Consider the following 22307-nt stretch of genomic DNA (forward strand, 5'->3'; position numbering starts at 1 on the left):
GGTACAGGTGAGAGGTCAAAGGTGTTTACTGTCTGACACGTGACACGTTGTATTTAATCTACCTGATGATCAAGGTTGGTTTATAACGAGTCAAACATACTTCTGTATTGAGTTAAAATAAATCTAATTATTATGCTACAACTGTAAAGTCCAGTGGAGGCTGGTAATAGCTTCTACTTCTGTACGTGGTCATATAAGATAAATTAAAATGTAAACATGATTAGTGACTGTGAAAAGTAATAGATAATAATAGACGGTTCATCCAAAGGGGAACGTGAATGTATGAAGTTAATTTCAAGGCAGCCTGTCCAATAGTTGTTGAATATGTCACTTAAAACCACAAATGTGAATCTCAAGGAGGCGCTAACATCACCAGAGTCAGGAGGAGTCATCCTCTGGGGAGCATGATTAGCTTATTGACAGAATTGTTAGCATTACATCAATTAAAATGATATTAAACAGAATAACTTTGGACTGTTAGTCAAACAAAACAAATCATTTGATAAATATTAACTGTAGGCCTAAATTCATTCAGCCGTTCAGATAATAAATCTGTAAACAAAAGTTAACATTTTTAATTTCTAGCTTTTTAATTACAGTTAATTAGATCTCGTTCAGACAGTCAAGAGGGAAACAGAGAGAATCCACAGCCCAGACATTTCTTTCTTCGTGCTCATCCATCCATATTTAAAATTCCTCTGCACAGGGTTGACCGGAGGACGCCGTCAGTGGGCTGGAAGAGCCACGCTTCACTTAGCGATTAGCCTCGCAGGAAAACATTCACACACACACACACACACACATACATGTGTCCCATTAATGTCAACAGGAGCTCCTCGCCTGTTGGATATGACATTAGCAGGACACGTGTGTCATTTTTAAACATCAACACATGTGGTCCAGCCTTAAACTGTGAGAATGACTCATAAACACACTTTATTCTGTTAAATCTGCAGATTTCAGTCTCATTAAATGTTCATCTCCACAAAATCAATTATGTAGCTCACGCACACACACTGACCCAGTTTTAACTCAGGTTTACTCCTTCTTTAAGACTGCACGTCTGCAGGATGACATGAATACTACTCTCTCTTCTGCAGTGTTTCCTGATGTATTTCTGTTTTATCTTCCAGGTCTGCAGCTCCCCGGTGAATCATGTCTTCCTCCTCCTCCTCCTCGTCGGAGCTGCCCTACTTTTGTCCTCGCTGTGGTGACGACTTTCGTTTCTCGTCTGTACCTGAGCTCCGGGCTCACCTGGTCAGCCGACACACCTATGAGACCCTGCTGGTGCTGTCGCAGGTAATTTACTGAGTAAATAGTATCTACAAGTTCATATTTTCTACATTCATCCATTAATTGTTTAGTCAGAAAACGAAGGATAATGGACGTCACAGTCTTCAGTTGTCATCTTTAAATGAGATGTTTTGCCTGGGCAACAGTCCAAAACCCAAAAAATGTAGTTTACAGTCATGTCAGAGCAACAAAAACATCAACTAAGAGAAAGTTTGATCTTATGTTTCAGGCTCGGGTTAGAAGCTCCAGGAAAGGGGCTCTCCTCCCACTCCCCAGTCCATCTGTATCCCACACACAGAGCCCGTCTCTGGGCTTAGAATCCCGCAGCTTCCCTCTACCCCTGGCCTGCCTGGATCTCGCCTCCTCGTCTGCCTCCATGCAGCTACTCAGGGAAATGATTGGGCCTTTGAATCGCCCTCCTTCTTCAGGACTTCCAGAGAACCCCTCCACCGCTCTGGCCCTCCCCGGCTCTGTGGAGCTTTTTTCTGGGGCCCAACTCGGTGAGGTGGGGGTCCTGGATTTTGGGATTTCCGTGGGGATCGGGCTGGAGGAGCGACTGGGTCTGGGGCTGGATTGCAAAATAAGCCGGACATTTGCGGAGGTGGAGGAGAGGGTGAACCGACGCATGGGTCGACTGAAGGTGGAGCTACAAAGGAGAGAGGTGGAGCTAGAGCGTGAGAAGAGAGACGGGGAGCGACTTAGGAGTGAGAAGAAGGAGGTGGAGGAGAGGGCAGCATACCTGTCCAGACAGGTGAGGGGAGCTGACATGCTGACTTCACCTGTACACAGGTAGTTGCAGCAATGTTAGATGTTTTATTGGTGTTTTATTTTTTATCCATCAGGTCTCAGCTGCCACGGAGATGATGGAGCGATTAAAAAAAGACGTGCAAGGAAAAGAGAAAGAGCTGAGTGAACGGCAACAGTCAGTATCTCTAATACCGTTACTAAACCTATAGACGCTCAACGGTTTTGAAGTTTTGTCCTTTTCAATGTGTATTTTTCAACTTAAATGTAAAATTCATTCTCATTCTTCTGAAGTACTTGGTTTATTTTATTATTTTTACTCCACCTAAACTCAGAGAGTGTTGTACTTTACTCTTTTGCTTTTTAACCAGGTCTTTTTCAGTACATCGTTTTTTATTGTATACTTAAAGTACATTTTAAATCATGTACTTTGTGCCTTAAAGTTAGTAAATAATTTAATAATAAAGAATACTGTTTGTAGTGTAGTACTTGCACTTTTACTGTATTATTGAGTTTTTAGTTTACAACAGCATCGAGCTGCAGCTAAACAGAGAACGTGAATGAAGTTCTCCAGTCAGTGATATAGTTCACCAAAGGAACCTCTTCCTAGTTTAAATATACCATTATTCTCTAGCTCTGCTATGTGTTTATTTAATATTTTAAAATATAAAATGATTCTAATCTTCCTACAGTTTGTTTCTCGTTTCTGTAAGATGTAACTGAGCAGAGGTAGTAAACAGTATAATATAATGCTGAACAGAGAAACACGACATGATGCTCAGACAGAGGACACGTCATGTGTAGTCAGCCTCACCGGACACGGTCGGCTGTGGTTTCCTGTGATGATTAATATAAGATGACAGTGAGGCACAGCAGCCCAGAGGGTGTGAGTGCTTTTATTTGTACGGCCAGACGCTTCATTTTTAGGAACATGTCTGCATATTGTGTTTTATCCGTGTTTTTTCATTTGATTTATATCAGCATCAGAGGCGTTATGTACATATAACACTGCAGCTATAAATACCTAAATGCATTGTTATATAATAATCACGTTACACAACAGCCTGCCAACAAACAATTATTATTTTTATCAATTAAACTGCTTTTGTATTTTGTCAAGAAATTATTTGTTTGGCATATGAAGGAAAAAATATGTATATAATAATAATAATAATACATAATATACAACAAACGGAAGCAGCAATTGAAAATCTGGAACCTGAAAATGTACAGACGCATTTAGTTAATGTTTATATTGGCTGTGAAGATGATTTTATTCTGACTGGTGTTGATTGAGGTCTGTCGTAATTTTTTTATGTTTATTCCTCCATATTATACATTATTAGACGCTTGTTTTGCAGGGAGATGGTGGACATTGAGCATTTTCTGAGGGCGACGGCTGAAAAAGAGGCTGAGGCTAAATCCAGGTTGCAGGTGACGTAAAGATTATCTATTGCTGCCTCTTTTACGGAGAGTTTTTGGTTACTAGATGGCTAAGAATGACACATATCATTGTTCCGTGTGGTGTTTGAATGTCTGAATACGAGAAAATTCAAATTACCAGCTGAATCAGTTTGGGTGTAATTAGCTTAATGTTCAGGATTAGTGACTAAAACACTTTGGTTTGTTAGCTAATTGATACATTTAGTCGATTAAACATTTTTTAGGTTATAACAATTTCAGTTTGGTCCAAATTAAATGATTTACTTGGACATGTATAAATTGATGTTACTGTTCAAATAATGTTTTTGTAATTTCTCTTGTCCTGGAGACACGTATTTGTTCAAGTAGCCATACATCTTCTGAATGTTATCTTTTGACTGCAGGTTTTTATCGAGACGCTGTTGGAACGAGCCGACAGAGCAGAAAGACAGCTGCTGCTCCTCAGCTCACACGCACATCGCAACCACTATACACATCACCACGACAAATACACGCACTCCGACGTAAATGCTGACACGTATGTGCTCACGCGGGGATACACGGCTGCACCCGTCCGAGGAGGACGCAGTCTGGATGGCAGCACTGACGACATCCTCACGAATAAGATGCAGGAAACCATCGGCAACAGGGTGAGGAGCTGTAATAATACAGTAATACTGCAGTAGTAGTAGTAGTAGTATGCAGGATTGTTCTTCTAATTCTTCTTCACCCTCGTCTTCTTCCAGAGGAGCTACAGTGTTTCAGGCTCCTGCAAACTGGAAGAACAGCGGTACAGCCACCATCACTACAGGTACCTGAACACATCAAGTTTAAACCATGACAGAATCATACTGGAGAGAAGTTGATGGAGTTCATGTGATGTACATACTTAAGTTTTCATCATTAAAACTGACAAAAAGTTTATTTGTAACAATTCATGTGAAACTATGAGGGGGATTGAAGTAACTCTGCGTCACATGTATCATTGTTTTAAACTTCAGAGATAATTTTTCTGTGTACGTCTTTCTAATGTATCCTCCATCTCTTAGTGGTGTGACTGGTCGTATGCGGACATCGTCTCTGGGTTCAGGGGGATGGGACTGTGACTGGGGGTCTGTTCGCCTCCAATACCACCACTACTCTCCACCTTGTGGAAGAGGAGGCGACAGACTCTGGTGCGTGAAAGAGCGTTGTCCTGTCGGTGACTCGTAAGTCATTAAACAAAAGGGAAGAATGAAAAAAATAAGAATATGAATACTTTTCATTTGTATTGTTTTTTTAATGGTTTCGTAATAATAATATTATCCAGATGTCTATTTTAAAGGTAAAGACTTCAGGTTTATTGAATACAGTATTTTAATGACAGTCGCCATGTAAGAAAAACAAGAATGTGTGTATTAGCGTCTATGTGAAGATAAAGTTGCTCATTTTATGCTAAAATTTAAATTATTAGTCATTTTTTCTTATCTTACCTTATTAAACAGTATTTTAATACTTGTGTTTTCTCTTTCCCGTCGTCATTCTTCTTCTGTGGTTCCAGGGAGGGAGAATTGGGGAGAACGTGGAGTAAAGGAAACCGTCGTCATCACAGCACTGAGGAAGAGGAGGAGGACGAAGAGGAGGAAGAAGATCGAACACTTTGGACCAGTGCTGAGATGAGGAGGTTCATCTTCTCCAGGACTCACACACCTGGTTCAGGTAAACTCCGGTCTTCTACTTCTTTGTTTGTTAATGTAATACTTTCTGTGGTTTTTCACAATAAAAGTCTTTCCATCCTTCCAGATGCCCCCTCCTCCCTCGGCTCCACCCCCTCCCATCGTCAAGGCGGACACAGACAGCTCGGGGCGGACACCTTGAGACTGAGGGCGGGGCTTTTCTGTGTCTTTCCTTATTTGGACGTGCGCTCTTTGCTGCGTGCAGCCGAAGTCTGCTCTGATTGGCGGTTCGTTGCTCGGCATCCGGCGGTTTGGACGCACCTTCGGCTGGAGAACAGCCGAGTGTCGGCCGAGGTAGAGGAACCTTCATCTTCATCATGTTGTTGGGTTTATTGGGGTTTTTCTTACATCATGCAAGTGATGATGTTTAGTTTTTGTTCAAGTTGAGAAGGATGTAGTCATATAATATAGGAATGTTTTGATTTTTTGACTTTAAACATATATAGAATGTCTTAAATACTTAATAATAATTTTGTTCTTGTTCCTGTGTGTAGTTCCTGATCACTCTGTCTCAGTGGTGTACTCAAACTCAGTCTGTGATTCTCCACAACCTCAAACCTCGAAGCAGACGAGCCAACGAGGCGCGAGAGGATTACCACAGGAACACACGGTAACACACACACACACACACACACACTTTCTATACGTATTAAATATTAAACCCTCACAACAACTAGATACCAACACACACTGAGCTCTCAGGGATTAGCGCGGTAAAGTGCTGCACACTGGGAAAAGTGTAAAAGCTTTTCTTATCGTATTTTAAAATGTAAATGTCCACGTTGCCGTGGTAACAGCATCTACTTTCATCAAGAGTGCAGCAGTCGTCTGATTGGTCAGAGGAAGATTAAATAAGTTAACATATACACATCACTTAGTATTATTAAACGGGTCACTGAGGTAACCTGTCCTCTATGTGCATTGTGGGAATTGTAGTCCAGCTGTCTGACTGCCTTTTGTCTCTCAGGGGCAGTGTGGAGGTGGGGTTGGAGGCCCTGCTCCGGTCAGCAGGGGGCAGCCTGCTCCACCTGTCTGTGTCCCAGTGTCCTCACATCCTCACTGACAGGACGCTGTGGTTGGCCAGCTGCTACTGCAGGAACCTGCAAACACTCACATACAGGTAGTGGGTTCTTCACCTGTTTACCTGTTTGCTTACCTGTCTGCCTGACTCATCACCTGTCTCATCTGTCCGGACATGCAGGAGTTCTTCAGATCCTGTTGGTCAGGAGGTTCTCTGGGCCCTGGGCGCAGGCTGCAGGAACATCAGCAGCCTGCAGGTGGCACCGACTCACCCCTGGTCAGTACAAACACCTTCAGTGCATAAAGAAAAGTGAATTAGTGGCCAGAGAGTTTGTTTTGTCCCATTAATCATCTATTAACCTCTTAGATTTGTTTTGTGACCTCTTGGAGGGACCTGGACCCTAAGTTGGGAACCAAAGGATTAGTTGCATGAACTGTATTTTTCATTATGTTTATATTTTTGTATTTTTCTCTCAGCCAACAGCCGACTCGTTTTGGAGACCGTTGCCTGCAGACGATTGGCCGATGTTGGCCACACCTCCTTTCACTCAGTGTGGGCGGGGCCAGCTGCAGGACTCAGGGATTGGTGGATGTTGGTGAGTGACAGCTTTGATGTAACTAAACTTACACAGAAACACGGTGACAAGTGGGAAGGACTCATAAATCCCGATTTATTTCCTCCGTGTGCGTTCTGTGTGCAGTTCGGAGCTGCGCTCACCTGCAGGTGCTGGAGTTGGAGCGCGTCACTGACCTCGGCCTGCAGGCGGCAACAGAGCTGTGTAAAGCTGGACTGTCGGACCTGCAGACACTGATCCTGGTGCACACGCCTGTCAGCGGGCAGGCCATCCTGCACTTCCACAGTGAGGCTGACCACGTTGACTGTTCTTCTCAGTGTGAAACATAGTTTTTTTTATCATTCTGATATATTAATAAATTATCCTCTGTGTGTGCAGATATGTGTGATAACATCAGGTCTATAGTGGTTGACGTTTCAGCATCCGATTACTTTGAAGAGCCCGACACTCAGGAAGCTCAACACCTGTTTGGAGAAATTCTCAGCACACTAAATGTGAGTGTGTTATAGTGTAAAAAGTGAATTATAGCACAGATAAGGTCGATCTTCCTTTTGTAGTTCAGAATACCTCACTGTAGATCCTTTTCTTTCAGGTTCTTCAGAAGCGTCCAGGGCTGAGTGACGTCCTGCAGGTTAAAGTCGAAGGATTGTGTTAACCTCAACACAGTCACACACACACCTACACTTGTACTTCTATACGTGTGAGGATCATTGATGTAATTATATCTACATTAAGCCGGCTAAACTCTAAATTACTGTTTTTGTGCCAAAACAAAGTCCCCTCTGCTCCTTTTGTGTATAGTGAGCAGACAACAGGAATAAAGTTTAGTAACGTGTAGTTGTGGAAAGTTCAGTTACACTTTAACCAATGTAATACAGTGACAAGGAATTTCATGGATTTGTCATAAAATGTGATCTGATCTTCATCTAAGTTAAAAGTATCACTGGTCTACCCTTCCAAGGGTTCACATACTTTTCTTAATCGTACTGTGAGGTTTTTATGGTTGGTCTTGATAAAGACATCAAATGTTAGTTTTTTTGTGTTATTATTTTAGGTACATTATATTTGTTAATACTCTCGACTTGATGAAGAAGATCAGATCACATTTTATGACCAATGGATGCAGAAAAACATGAAATTCCACATACTTTTTCATGCCACTTGTAGGTTTTTCTTGTAGGTTGGTCTGGCAGCAAAGCTGTCCTTTGTACTGTTTTGATCCAGATTTTGAGCACAAATGTTTCAAGATCCCTTTTTACCAAACCAGCTTTTTTGATTTACACAGTTTGGAAGCTGTTTTTCGGAGAGTTTATGAATTTAGCCGGCTTAATGTGGGCGTAACCTCCTACCTTCTCAGTGTAATTATGAATTCAATCCAGAACACAAGGATCTATGCTAACACCCACATGTGATGCCTGCGTTAGTCCAGTGATGTCTGTGTGACATGTTTCTGTAGCGTGTTCTGTAAAACACAGAACTCACGATAAACATTTTATGAACGAGGCATTAATACCAAGCTAAACCTAATCCAGTTCAGTTCAACGGTCCTCAAATAAATCCTCCTTCATGAATGTGTTCATCAGATTGATTCAGATTTAATAGACGCAACCAAGCTCAGAAACTGGTTTTCTTTCAATTCGACACAATCAACAGGAGCTTTAAAGAGAAAAAGGTAAACAAGAGAAAGAAGCAGTAAATAAAGCTGTTGAATCAAGCTGTCCAGAAGCAACTGAACAACTAGTGTCCGAATCCACTGGTCAATCTACAGAAAATCTATTGCCATTTTTTTGATAACCATGTAATCATCAAATTATATTGGTCATTTTTTAAACACTTCATATTAAACTTGTTTTCTACCACATTAAAGTGTTTTTTACAGATAGAAACAAAGTCCTCTCTAGTTTCAGGACCCTTAATCTTCCTTAACAGAACCCTTTACCTTAAATACATCGTTCATTCTTACGTTAGCTTCCACAGAATCTCAACAAAACCCATAGCCCTTGTTAACAAATTAAATTTTACCTCAAACTCTGTTCTCCTGTTAGCAAACTCAGTATTCCTTAACACAGCACAGAAAATAACCCTTATTCTCCACTAACAAACCTACTTCTATGTACCCTACCCTAAAATTCTTACTTTAGTCTTACAAAGCCATAATTCTTACCTTAAGTTTTAATCAAACCCTTAGTTTTACATTAAGAATAAGCACAAGCCCACAAACGAATATGCACAAATATTATTGCACACAACACATCACACACCAAAGACATCAATCATTCAATCAATTAATCAGAGAGTCGCAGACGTGTTGAAGATGTTGATGAATCCGTCACGTGTCTTTTAACGTCTTTACAGAACCCTCAGGTGCGAAATGTGTTGTTTTATCATCAATAAATAATTTCTCATCAGTTTTAAGAGACTGTTGTGTTATTAATAAACCCACGCTTTACAGCACGAAACAGATTGTTTGTGGCACATGTGGTCTTAAATTTGGGAAATGAGCGTCAACAATATGGTGAGACATACAGATGACAGTAGTTACTGTATTACATTTTTGTTATTAACCCTGCTCCTTTGTTCCAGGGTTTGAACAAACTCTTTTTCTTTCACTGTTCCCTTTGTTGGTGAAGACGCTAAGACTCTGTAAGGTCAAGAACTTGATCTCTGTATTTTGTCTAAACACCAAACACCTGGACCTCATAGGTTTTTCTCTGGTTACACAGTTTACTTGGAAAAGATCACAAATAGATGAAAAGATTAGCACAAACAACTTTTTAGATTTTATTGTCTCTTGTGCTCATTAATAACGCTAATAAAACAACAGTAGTTATTTACTGATAATGTACAGTTTACTGCAGAATACCAGAATTAACAATGTTAGTATTAACACAGTTTTACTAATTAATAATATAACACTGTGCCTCAGTTTGTCCCCTTTGAAGTTAAACCAACAATATACCACTATCTGCTGAGGATTAATAGTTGTGTGTGATAAAACAACAAGATAAGCTCCTGGAAGACAAATGCCAAGTGCAAAGGTTGTTGTGTGTGTTTGTGTGTGTTTGTACTCCATGTACCTGTGGGCGTGAGTGAGTAAACGACCTTTAACCCCACCAAAGGTCAGAGAGTGAGCATGTGATGACGAGGGACGGCTTGTAAACAATGTGTGTGAGAGAAAGACAGAAGTTGGAGGGAACGAGTGTATTCTGCGCTGTTGTCGCCATGGTTTTCATCAGACGGAGGACGCTGCTTCGCTACCTGCTGCTGACGGCCATGTTGGCTCTGGTCCTCTTTGTCAGCTCCTTCTGGCTACGTGAGTGTCATTGAAACCGGTCGACCATGTCGGCTCCACCTCCCCTCCTTTGATTGGTGTGTTCAGTCATTAGTAAAGGTACCATAGGACAGTATTTAAGTACAACCCTGTTTCCAAACAAGTGTGGGTAAAGTGAAGGAGGAGAAGGATTTTAAATTCAATGGAGAGAATCTAACGTAGAGAAAAAGGATCTCTTGCTATCTTCAGTCAGGAACTGGAGATGTTTTAAGGGGGTCCAGGGAAATCCTTTTAGCTGTGGACTGCAGTAGTCCAGCCTGAAAGCAACATGTGCATGGACTAGTGTTTACAGTATTCCAGTCTGTCCCACACTTATACTATATTTTGAATTTACAGTGGCAGTAGTATAAACTAAAATCATCTGTGAGTGTGACTCACTGTAAAGTTGTAACTGGTTTTGTGTTTTTGTTTTCTTCAGCACAGGGTGGAGTCAGAGACTGTGGCACCGTGTGGCAGCCATGTTTGAGTTTTTACCGCCAAACGGTACGACCAACAAACATGTTAATACTTCTACCCCTGTGAGGACATAATATGTTTATCAGTGTCCCTGAAGACTTGACTTCAGGTCATACGTAGGTCAAGGTCGGGTTCTCATTTTTCTCTGTGTTAACTCGTGCCTTGACTGCAGTGCATGGAGTCTAACACACCTTTAGGAAACTAGATCAGTTACCAACAGCATCGGAGGAGCAACACATCAATCTTAAGTCACTGTGGGATTGAAAAACAGCTTCATAACAGACACAGGATTTGTTAAAGAACAAAGGTTCTGTCAGCAGAACACTGAATAGTTGTTGTTTTGGTTCAGTTTGATTTGTGTCCCAAATATTTAAGAATCTTACTTGAAACGTGTCATATTTTAGCCTTTAGTGTGCAACAATGTGTTTGTTGTGTATTCAAAACATTTTCTTCATTATTATATTTCAGCCCAAGCCTCCACCTTTCCCTGAGGCCTGGCTGGACCCCGGTGGACCCCAACCCCTGATAAAGGAGTGTCCTGGACAGTCGTTTCAGGCCTGGCGTCTCATGCTGTATTTAAAGTCCAGTCTGTCAGATGATGACGACATCCTGATGGAGCCGTACCTGCAGAGCTGGGATCAGCTCCTCAAGTACAAACAAGTGCTTTTTTTCCACTCACTTGCTTTTATTGTCAAGAACCAGTTATACAGTGGCAAGAAAAAGTATGTGAACCTTTTGCATTAATTTGTCATAAAATGACACCCTGCTTCCTATTTACTTTCTAACCATTTCTGTGTAAATCAACAACTCTTGATCATAGATCCTCTAAAAGCTCCTTTTGGCGAGATATGGCTCACATAGCCATTTTATTCTTCTTGTGTGGCGCAAACTCAAAAAGTTTGTGTTTTTTTCAGTTGAAGTAGCCTAGTCCACATCTCACCAACTTATCTTTCTTATGCTAATGCTTGACTCTGACATTAGTCCAATTGGTCACATACTTTTTCCACTTGCACCGTGAGGTTTTTATGTTTTTTTTTTTCAATAAAGATAAATAAAAGATCAGAAATTATTTTGTTATTTTAGGCACATTAATACTCTTGGAGGAAACCATGAAATTCCAAGAGGTTCACATACTTTTTATTGCTACTGGTACTAAAAATATTAATGCAATTCATTCAAACTGCTAAACAAAAAACAGCAAGTAAAGGTGATGAAGATGTTAGCTTTTAAATCTGGTGGTCACAGCTGTGAAGCTTCTCATTTCTCTGGTCTCTCTTCTTACAGTTTTATGGAGGCTCTTGGGACGATGGTTGGTTTCTTCTCTCAGAAGGTGAAAGAAAAAGTCGTACTGATACGAGAGTTGTCACTCAAACACAGTGCAGAGGCTCACTGGAAGCGGGGTCCAGCTGAGCGCCCCAGACTACAAACGCCAGCATCATTTGGATTAAAAAATGGGGTGAGAAACAGTTTTTGGCAGATGGATGTTTGGATGTTATAAAAAAACTGACATTTAGATTTTATTTTTCTTTTGTTTTCTCTTGAGGTGTATCGATCTGTTCGGTCAATGGTGGAGGCAGAGTTAAAAATGGGCTTAGTCAACTTCTCCCGTCACACAGATTCAGGCTGCAGGACGCTGCTGCGCCTCCATCGCTCTCTGCTGTGGCTGAAGCTGATGTTGGAGGGTTTGGCTGAAGGACCAGACGCGGACGGACAATATAAAACACCTGGCGAGCTCAGCAGGTAAGAACCTCATCACTACATATAAGTTCAGATACATCTGTACACATGTTTTTATGATGATTGTCAGGTTATGTGGAAACAAGGGAAATTTAAAGAAGAGAAAAAAAAAAAAAACTTCTTCAAAACCTAGAAACAAAATAGAAACAACAAACACAGTGTTTGGTATTTTTACTTTAATTGCTTTTTCAAAGAGTGTCAATCTTCAATCAGCTGTTTCAGTTTCAGTGTTTTTGGCAACAAATTCATTGTTTTTCTGAAAATTTGTTAAAATTTAATAGCTGTTTCTCACCTGTATGACCTCAGTTAAAACTATACTGCTAACAACACCAATTTCTATCAAACAACCTGGATAATCAGCAGAAATTTGATGCATGGATAAAAGAATTAGTTAATATATGTATTTAAAGTTCACTTGAAGTCAGAATGTAACATTACAGCAATAGATTTTCAATGTTTTTGTTAAAGTCTGATATTTAAGACCTCTGTAAATTAAACTTTTTAATACCCTTTGAGGACTTTTTGTCGAAGCCACAGATACCGAGTTTCATCTCTGTCTTCTTTTCTTGGTCCTCTTTCCTCAGAGATGCCTACAAAGTGGCTTTGGCCCCCCACCATCCCTGGGTGCTCCGTCAGGCTGCAGAACTCGTCTTCCTCGCCCTCCCAGAGAGGCAGTACTTTCTGCAGCTCGTGTGTGTCCAGAACCAGCAGGAGGCTACACCTGTGCTGCGAGTCATCATTCACGCCCTGATGCTTGTGCACACACGAACCCAGCGAATACTGGCTGAACACGGCATGTTGGAGCTGCCCTGATGGTACGTACTAAAAACTTCAACAAGTCCGAGGTGCTGCCAGCTCCTTTACTTTACTTCAGGTGGGAACTGTTGCTCATTAACTGCACGTTTGGTTTTCACAGTATTAGTAGTTTATTATGGTCACATATAGTGTATGTCACAGCAGACAAGCTCACGTTTTTCACAGTGAAACACAGAATAGCACTTAAAATTTAAAAACATGCACTTTAAGGCACCATATGCTGCATTCAGTGGGTATGGAAACTTTCTAACATCACATTCACTAGGAAACCAAAATGTTTATAAAATAAATAAAATTAATAAAGTTCTTAAGGGTATGATGGTGAATTTAAACAGCCTTTTTCACTAAGCTAGTTCAATTTAGGTGAAACCAGAACTAGCATCAAGTTCATGTTGGTCAAAAAGGTGTATGTATAAGAGGAAACGTCCTATTTCCCACCTCTTGTAAATGCAGCATTAGCGAAAAAGCCGGAGCATTTTGAGACTTAATGTTTACAACTTTAAGACAACACATTTAATATATTTGCATGAGAGATATTTACATGAGCTGAACACAGAAAATACAAAATGAACAACACGACTCTATAAAGCTGATAGATACAGTACCTACAAAGCTTTGTGACCATTTTATACCAATAGCACCTGGAAAAAACTGTTGAAACCACCGCACAGGATTGTAGTAAATTAAAACAGTTAATTTTCTGAATGATTATTTTCTCGATTTATTATTTTTGGCTGTGATGTTTTATCCAGATGATGCATTTTTTGTCAGATCAAGCTATCGACTAAATAATAATAAATTTACAAGCGCACCAAGATGGATTCTCAATAATTTAAACGAGTTTTTAAAAAGATCACTTTTTTGTTTGTTTATGTCGCTGCAGGTGTTTGAACACTGTGGCTGATACAATATCCCAAATTTCATAACCACAAAAAAAATAAAACATAGATTAAAACCATAAACTGAATAAATGTTTTAATTGATCAAATCAGTAATTTTTTTTAAACACTTAATTTTGTAAAACTGTCACTTTAAATCTTTATACTCCACAAGTATTTACTAATATTATTATTATTCATTTTCTTTTAATCAACTAATTTATCTTTTGGGGTAATTTGTTTCTTTTTTTATTAATCAAAAGTAGCGCTGCTGCTGAGCTAATGCTAATAAAATTTAAAAGATTTAATTAGCTCTTTATTAATGCATTAATAAATGTTTTATTAATGCCATAAAACATTTACACTTTACTAATTAATGGTTTTATCCATTTAGTTTTTATCTATGAGAACTCCGGCTTGTTGCTCGATGTTTTCAAATACTAATACTAATACTAATATAGTAAGTATTATTTTTTCGTTTGTGTCCAACAACTATTTAATTAATTGTTCTTTAATTTTTTTCTACTTTCTACTTTTTTTTTTTATAAAATTTTGTGCTGGGTTGTCATTTGATATTTTTTAATACTCTTAATGACTTGATATCAAAACTGATAATTTAATGCTGTATTAGTTACATACTTTTTGGAATTTCCAACATCTGAATTTCAGAATCAAAACAAAAACACTTTTCAATATAAAAAATTAATCTACAATGGCAACATTTTCTTTTGAAATAAAAAAAGAACTTTAAAGCTTTGTTCACATTACAGCTGAAGAAGATTTAGATTTTTTTAAAGTTTATTTTGGCATTTTAAGCTTTATACCTTAGCCACTTTCACATGTGGTTGTAGATCTGATCGCTGGTTCTACAACAGCAGAGACTAAATCTGTTCATGAAGTTTAAGTCACACTGGATACATGGGTCATATCCATGAACCATCAACAAGAGAATGTCAGCTCTGATTAAAAACTCTGATTTAATTGACTGAGTTGTTCATTAACACCTGTAATGTGAAGGTAGCCAAAGTTCTCAACTGTAAAATGTTTGACAACAAGCAGCTGTATCAGACCTCGAGAATGAAATACAGTTTCAAACCAGTCCTCCGTACTTTAAAGATGATCATCTTAGGACCGTACCGTCACTTTTCAGGCAGATCAAGTGTCTTTTAGGACGTGGATTGATTCAGGAACGGCGTTTCTTCCTCCCGGTGGCTCTTCATGTGTGTTTTCAGACAGTGGCCCTGAGTAAAGGCTTTATCACACACAGTGCACTTGTACGGTCTCTCTCCGTTGTGGGTCCTCATGTGAACCGTCAGGTGCTCCTGACGCGAGCAAGCTTTCCCGCAGACGCTGCACACAAACAGTTTGATGCCCAAGTGGCTCCTGACGTGGTTGTTCAGATGGGTCTTGCGTTTAAAGAAGCGGCCACACTCGGAGCAGCCGTATGGGGCCTCGCCGGTGTGGACGCGCATGTGAGCCCTCAGCTCGCCATTGGATATGAAACCCTTGCTGCACACGATGCAGATGAACGGCCTCACTTTGCTGTGGGTTTTCATGTGCGCCATTAAACCGCAGTTTGACACGAACGTTTTGCAGCAGATATCGCAGAGAAACGGCCGGTCTCTGACCGTGTGGATCTTCTCATGCGACTTTAACGTACCAAGAATTTTGAAGCGCTTACCGCAGATCTCACAGCCATAACGTCTCTCCCCAGAGTGAGTCGCCTTGTGCCGGGTCAAAGATCGAATGTCATAGAAGGCCTTACCACAAACATTACAGAGGTATTTGTCTCTACCTGTGTGCACTTTGCTGTGAGCTTTGAGCTGCGCCTTCAGTCCAAACGCTTTAGGGCAGATATCACACTTGTGTGGTTTATCCACCACATGGACCCATCGGTGAACACTCAAGCTGGACATGTGGGCGAAGGTTTTGTGGCAAACGTCGCATCTGAACGGCCTGTTTCCTGTGTGCAGAGTGGTGTGGCTGTTGAGACCAGTGACGGTGAAGAAAGACTTGCCACAGTACGAACAGTCATGGGTTTTTTGGTAGTTTTTAAGATGTCCCTGTAATTCTTCCACAGATTCGAAATGCTCGCCGCACACTCCACAAACACACTGCGGTTCGTCCACATGACTCCAGGCATGTTTGATCAAGCTGCCCAGCATCCTGTACCAAACTCCACAGACTTTACACGGCGTTTTACTCTTCTCCAAAACAAAAGTTTTGGGCCCTTGCCGCCTCCTCCTCCTCCTCCTCATCATCATCGTTGGCAGCTGCAGCTCAGGATCTGGTTTCCAGTCATCATCACCGTCACCTGCCTCGTCTTCCACGTCGCTCTCAGCAGCATCATCAGCTTCTTCCGTGTCCACGTGCTGCTTTTGTTGTGACATTGAGCTGCTGGATTGAACAACTACTCTGTTACCATCTGCATCCAGAGCAGGGCTGCTGGCAGAAATCAAAGATGACTGTGTGTTTGTAAGTCTCCATGGTCACATGAACATTTCTTTAATACAGAGAATGAAGTAGTATGAACACATTCTTCCCAATGTCACAAATCTCTTCTGAATATTTAAATAAAACAACTAATAACAGTGAAATCTATTTATCCTGTGTATTATCAGTAGCATATCACAGTAATTAATAGTTGTTGTGTCAGGAGGTTGTAAAATTACCTTGAGTCGAGTCTGGCGTCTTCATTTATCACCTCCATAGCGTCAGTGGACAGAGATTCATCATTTCTCTGTACAAGTCGAAGCTCTTCATCCTCCTCATCCCCTGTCTACGAGAGTTTGTTCCCTAATTAGTGTTTTTATGACAACACAAGAACTTTAAACAGAAATGCAGCTAGCGTTCATTCAGTCTGTCATTTTGTCCCATCAAACCTCCATGTTTTAGTAACTTAGTCTCTTTTTGTTTTTAGTCAAAATAAAACTGTGTTCTGTACTTAATAGTTAGTAAATCATAATTTCCATACTAACCACTAGCCCTGAGAAACTGCAGTCATTAAAACACTGGTTTTATTGATAAATGACTGAAGCTTTTTAAACTATTATCTTGCTTAATGAGATTTATGATGGTGTTAGTTGGTCCAAACACTTTTGAGTCCCTAAAATTTGGGGTCACTGAGTAAAAATGTTTTTAATTCCCATAGTCCAACAGTATTTCCAATCAGTCCCCTTGGTACCTGGCTGTAGATGGTGTAACCTTAAGAGAAGATGGACTGTGCTACCTTCACTCGGATGTAGAGGGCCGAGTTTCCTGCTCCGGTGGACTTCATGGTCCTGTAAATCTCTGCTGGTGTAAAAGTCTTTACTCTGAGCCTCTGGAGTCTCCTTCCTCTGTCTGCCTTGAATATTTCTAAAGGTTTGTTGTTTCCAGCCAGCTGAGGGAAGGTGGACCTCAGCAGGTCCTGGAAGTCTGCCTCCTGTAGACCACGAACACACTTCAACTCCTGCACTGAGGATTTCACACTGTACACTGACACAGAGAATAATTAACATTTAGAGATTATTCAACAAATATTTTTGCATCAAAATCCATTTACATGTTCCACCTTTACCATCTTTTGAGACCACGTCTGACTGGGAATCCTCCAGCATGAAGATCTTGAAGTAGTGGTGAGTTGGCTCTTCGCCGAGCCGAGGTCTGCCACGCTTCCTCCTTTCCGACTGGTCCCTGGGAGACAGGACACTGAAAAATAAACATTTAGTAATAAGTCACTGAAAACTGCAGTTTCAAAACTGAAGAAGCAAAAAAAGAAAGGAATAATTCACTGATCCAGAAACTCTTCTGTTTTTCATTACCTCGTGTGTGTTTTGGTTTCATCGCCCGACACAGTCTCAAAGCTGGACCCAGGATCTTTGGTGGCATCGTCTTGTGTCTGGGGAGGATTGATGTCTTCACAGCTGGTGTGGGGCTCCTCTCCTGTCTGTAAATGTTCCCAAAGACACATTGACCAAAAACAGACACACAGAAACAACACAGATTCACCCCACCAGTATCCACATCACCCTGTTGATACAGTATAGAAATATAGCACTGTTAGTATAAAACTGCTGTAAAAAAAAAAAAAACTGCAGGTAAAGCCCTAGAAATAAATATGACCCTAGAAAAAATGGACGGCCGCATCTAAATGCCTTAAGATCCAGAAAAAAAAGTGCTAGACGAGTGGAAATACTGTTCTTCTGCTCATAAAATGCTCATACAAAGGGAAAAACTACCTTCTCGAAAAGAAATATTGCTCTGCTGGTATCAAAGTGCCCCTGAGAACCAGGTAAAACTGCTTCACCTGGTAGAATGGATATCCTGTTGGTATCAAAACAGAAACGGTCAAACTATTGGGAAAACCAGGTAAGTCAGCAATTTTCTCCAAGAGTCTGTAAAGGTTTCTTAAACCCTGAAATGGGAAAAAGGAAAACTCACCAAACAGGCACAGGATCAAATACCATCCTGTTTTCATATAAATGTGCAAAGTGGTAGAACTGAACTATTATCCTGTTAAAGTGTGTCAGTCCAAGCCAAGATTTATATTTATTACCCCCAATATTACAAATTAGCCTTGAGGGGATTTTACAGGGACCTTCATCTGTTTGATTGGACGACTACAGACTCCCGAAAAGGTTCAAGACAGAAAAAAAAACGATCATGTTCGTCTGAAAACGCAAAAACCACTGTGCCTATCAAACTGCTTTATAAGACAACACTACCAGGCAGGAACACTAAACAGTTGGTTTTAAAATACCCTGGACCTGGAAAAAAACTCCATAAACAATAGAAATATTAAAAAAAAAAAAGACAAACCATGTCAAAACAAAAAGCTACATGGAAATACTACTCCACTGCTCAAAACACAACAACAGAGGAAGCATATCCCTGTCTGGTATCAAAGGGTACTGAAAGTAGTCTGGAATTTGCCCCAAAAACTTACGCCACATACTTCACAAAACCTGTTACAGAAACAGTACAAATCTGCATTTTTTGTAGTTCTCAGCTAATTTTCCAAAATCAATACTCAGAAATGTATGCACTTTCTTAATTGTTTGCTCTACTTAGAGGTGAAAAAGGTTTCTTCTGAAATAAAGATGTACATGTCGTGTAAGATTGTGAGACTAACAAACCACTGAATTACAGCAAATTACCTTCAGTCGGATGTACAGGGCTGAGTTCCCTGCACCGCTGGACCTGATAGTCCTGCAGATCTCCTCTGGTGTCAGCGCCTTTACTTTTAGAGGTTGTAGCCTCCTGCTTCTGTCTGATGTGAAGACGTCGAAAGGTTTATCAGCAGCCAGCTGAGGGAAGGTGGACCTCAACAGGCTCAGGAAGTCTGCCTCCTGTAGTCCACGGGGACACTGCAGCTCCTGCACCGGAAACTTCTTAAACACTGAAACAGAAAAATGCTCATTGTGAGTTTAATGTTAATTAATCAATCCTGATCTATCAGTCAAAAACTGACCTTATTGATTAATTAAATTAATTATTAAAATAGTTGCTTGTTAATTTTCTGTCAATCTATTGATTAATTAAGTCATAAGCTGTGGAGCAAAGTTCTCAAAATTTACCATTTTTTGAGAGAATGTCAGTCTGAGAGTCCTCCAGGATGCGGATCCTGAGGTCTAGATTGTTCTGTGTGTCACTGATTCGAGGTCTGCTAGGCCTCCTCCTGTCAGACCGGCCTCTGGGGGAAAATGACCTGGACAATGGAGGAAGGCAGCAGGTTAAAAAACTAACTAAAAGCAGGTTTGATTATATTTACAAAGGCTTTAAATCAATGTTCTGAACATGTTCTAATATTAAGACAAAGCATTTTAATTAAATAAATAATAATAATAAATAATTTTCCTTACTAAATGAAATACTGAAGTAAATATTAATTACTTTCCATCACAAGAAAACAGTAACAAAAACTAAAGGAGGAATAATCATCTAATAATAAAATATGACTGTAACGTTTCTCTTCATAACAAACTGAAAGCAGAAAACAGACACGTCCACATACTTTTGCTAATTTTTTGGTAATAGTGGGATTTCTCACCTTGATGGCATCTGATAATCTGGGTCCTTCAGATCTTCTCGTTTCTGTCTGGAGCCTGTTGCTGGTCGCACTGTCGGCTGCTCCTCTTCATCTTCGCAAACATCATCATCATCATCGAACCACAGGAGGCCCAGACTCCCTGTGTCCTCCACAACTACACAGAGGTGGAGCATCAATGAATCAACAACTCAATCAAGCAATCAAGTAACTTTCTCTTAGTTGAGCAGTTGATTTACTTTTCAGTGTTGGAATCATGTCCATACTGATTTGTGTTTAAACAACGACACATCATCTGCATATTGACTGATTCTTTATTTGGACATTGAAGGAAAAGCAAAACAAATCAAGGATGAAGTGAATCCTATTTTAACCTTTATATATATGAAAAGCTCCTGTGCTTTACAATATGTAAACACCTGTGTTGAGCTTCTTCACCACTGAGGTAAGATTTCTTTCAATGTACTTTAAGCTATGAAGACTGAAACTCATGTTGACACTGATGAAACACGGAGTTGGATCAAATAATTGTTAAACAGCAGTTACTTTCTGCAGCACAGAATTTAAAGAATTTAGAGGACAGGGTACGTACAACCACTCCTTACTTCAGCTCTATTTAATATCCTTAACATGTTCGATTTTTACATTTTAAAAAGAAATTCAGAAAATCACAACAAAAAAGAAAAGATCATTTTGTTTGTTCCCCCACACTAATAAAAATACCACAGAGGAGCATGTTTTGTTAATTTTCAACATGATCGATATGCAAGAAGATTGAAAAAAGCAAAGATCACGTTCGGTTTGGGCAGTTTTAGGAGCAAGAAGTGTGAAATGAAGACATACCTTGGTGCTGTGTGCACTGCTGATCATCCTCTTCCTCTTCACTCACACAAACCACCTCGTGGCTGTCCACGTCTGAGTCTGGGGCTTTGACTTTTCAGTTAGAAATAAAGAAAAGTCAAACAAAAAAGGTCAATGATGTATTGTAATCTATTAAATTAAATACCGCCAAATCAAACCAGGTGTTTAAGACCTTACAAAATATAACTGGATCTGTTTTTTTTTAAATAAATATTGTCCATCTAAGTTAGGATTTTTTAATGAGACTACTGAAAAATCATGAAAGAAACATCCGTAAGTCCTGTAAAAACTATTACTAAACTATTATTGCATGTTAAGCAGTGAATACAGATTTTTTTAAAATCAAAATTTAAACCAAATCATGAACAACTTAATAAGCACTTTATCTATTTTAAATTCTGCAGGTTTGTCAACATGCAAGTTGATTTAATTAGCTGCTTTTTGAATTATGTTCAATAAACCACAACTTAATACAGAGCACTTTAATCAATTGTGAAAGTTGACTTAGTTTATCCAGTACTGTAGGATACAGACCATGTTAAAATTTTATTTCTTATGGAATTCATATGTTTGTGATTAATAGTTACACTACATTTAGTTTGTACACAGATGCATGCCGAATTGAACATAACACTATGATAAAATGTATAATAATTTATTTTATATAATATGAATCAGTGTTTTTGTCAGTGAGTAAAGACAAACTAAAACTACTCATCTTTCCCACTGACCTCTTCTGTCCAGTTTGACCCGAGGCTGCAGAAGCTCCAGCTGTTTCCTCTGCCGGTCGATCTCCTGCCTGAAGCCCGAAGCCTCCTCCTCGTACCCGGCTACGGTTCTCTCTACCACCGCTAAGATTTCCTGCGCGGCCGTCGCCAGTTTCTCGGTGACGATTCCTCTCAGTATCTCGGCTTTAGACATGTTGTCGAGGCTGTCGAGCGTCTCGGAGCCTCCGCGGCTCCTCTTCATCCAGTAAAACATGGTTAATGTTTCCACACAGGTGAGCTTTGGTGCACAGCACCTTTGCACATTTAGACGATGTGTTGTTCCGGATTTAAGTGCTGCTACAAAAGCTGTCCGGCCAGAAACAGAAATAAATGTGCACAGTTCCCTACGAAGAATTTTACAGATTTAAAAAGTTGTAGTTTATTGATGACAGATGTCGGGTTGACATCATGAAATTATAATTTATATTTTTATACAAAACTCATCCAGGCTGCTATTGGCGCCAAACACACCTGAGAAACACACCTGTACATCCATGTGCTTCACCTTTTAAAAAATGTTTTGGTGCAGGCATTAAAAACAGTCCGACTAGAAACCTGAGGTGAAACCCTAGTTCCACGTCATTGGAGTGGTCGTTAAAGCAGCAGGAGAAAATATGCATAAAACTTAAATTATCATAATAAAATACATGTGTACAGTCGGCTA

General features: G+C 39.9%; 3 protein-coding genes across 4 annotated transcripts; 2 read left to right on the plus strand and 1 right to left on the minus strand.

Moving 5' to 3' along the window:
- Positions 1 to 1155: 1155 nt before the first annotated feature.
- On the plus strand, positions 1156 to 7628 carry LOC113168225 (F-box only protein 41-like). The gene is made up of 16 exons (XM_026369222.1): positions 1156 to 1299; positions 1523 to 2044; positions 2136 to 2215; positions 3399 to 3471; positions 3864 to 4109; positions 4206 to 4270; positions 4509 to 4648; positions 5008 to 5157; positions 5242 to 5468; positions 5669 to 5784; positions 6142 to 6294; positions 6376 to 6471; positions 6672 to 6790; positions 6896 to 7054; positions 7148 to 7263; positions 7362 to 7628. The coding sequence occupies exons 1-16, from the start codon at positions 1156 to 1158 to the stop codon at positions 7422 to 7424; spliced, it is 2469 nt and encodes an 822-aa protein (XP_026225007.1). The 3' UTR covers positions 7425 to 7628.
- Positions 7629 to 9949: 2321 nt separating this feature from the next.
- Positions 9950 to 16194, plus strand: LOC113168264 (ceramide-1-phosphate transfer protein-like). The gene is made up of 7 exons (XM_026369276.1): positions 9950 to 10082; positions 10519 to 10583; positions 11025 to 11206; positions 11841 to 12012; positions 12100 to 12296; positions 12878 to 13108; positions 16068 to 16194. Exons 1-6 carry the CDS (start codon positions 9992 to 9994, stop codon positions 13104 to 13106), a joined length of 936 nt encoding a protein of 311 aa, XP_026225061.1. The 5' UTR covers positions 9950 to 9991; the 3' UTR covers positions 13107 to 13108; positions 16068 to 16194.
- On the minus strand, positions 14005 to 21919 carry LOC113168220 (zinc finger and SCAN domain-containing protein 2-like). Of its 2 annotated transcripts, none has more exons than XM_026369215.1 (10): positions 21608 to 21919; positions 20859 to 20948; positions 20019 to 20172; positions 19546 to 19676; positions 19126 to 19367; positions 17791 to 17915; positions 17547 to 17677; positions 17217 to 17464; positions 16660 to 16766; positions 14005 to 16429 (listed from the first exon to the last, which is right to left on the minus strand). In XM_026369215.1, exons 1-10 carry the CDS (start codon positions 21855 to 21857, stop codon positions 15154 to 15156), a joined length of 2754 nt encoding a protein of 917 aa, XP_026225000.1. In that variant the 5' UTR covers positions 21858 to 21919; the 3' UTR covers positions 14005 to 15153. The 2 variants fall into 2 exon arrangements, with proteins under 2 accessions (XP_026225000.1, XP_026224999.1); XM_026369214.1 differs by having other exon boundaries at positions 14005 to 16432.
- Between the last annotated feature and the right edge of the window lie 388 nt (positions 21920 to 22307).

This window comes from Anabas testudineus, chromosome 18 (assembly GCF_900324465.2).
Source record: "Anabas testudineus chromosome 18, fAnaTes1.2, whole genome shotgun sequence".
Taxonomy (NCBI): Eukaryota; Metazoa; Chordata; class Actinopteri; order Anabantiformes; family Anabantidae; genus Anabas; species Anabas testudineus.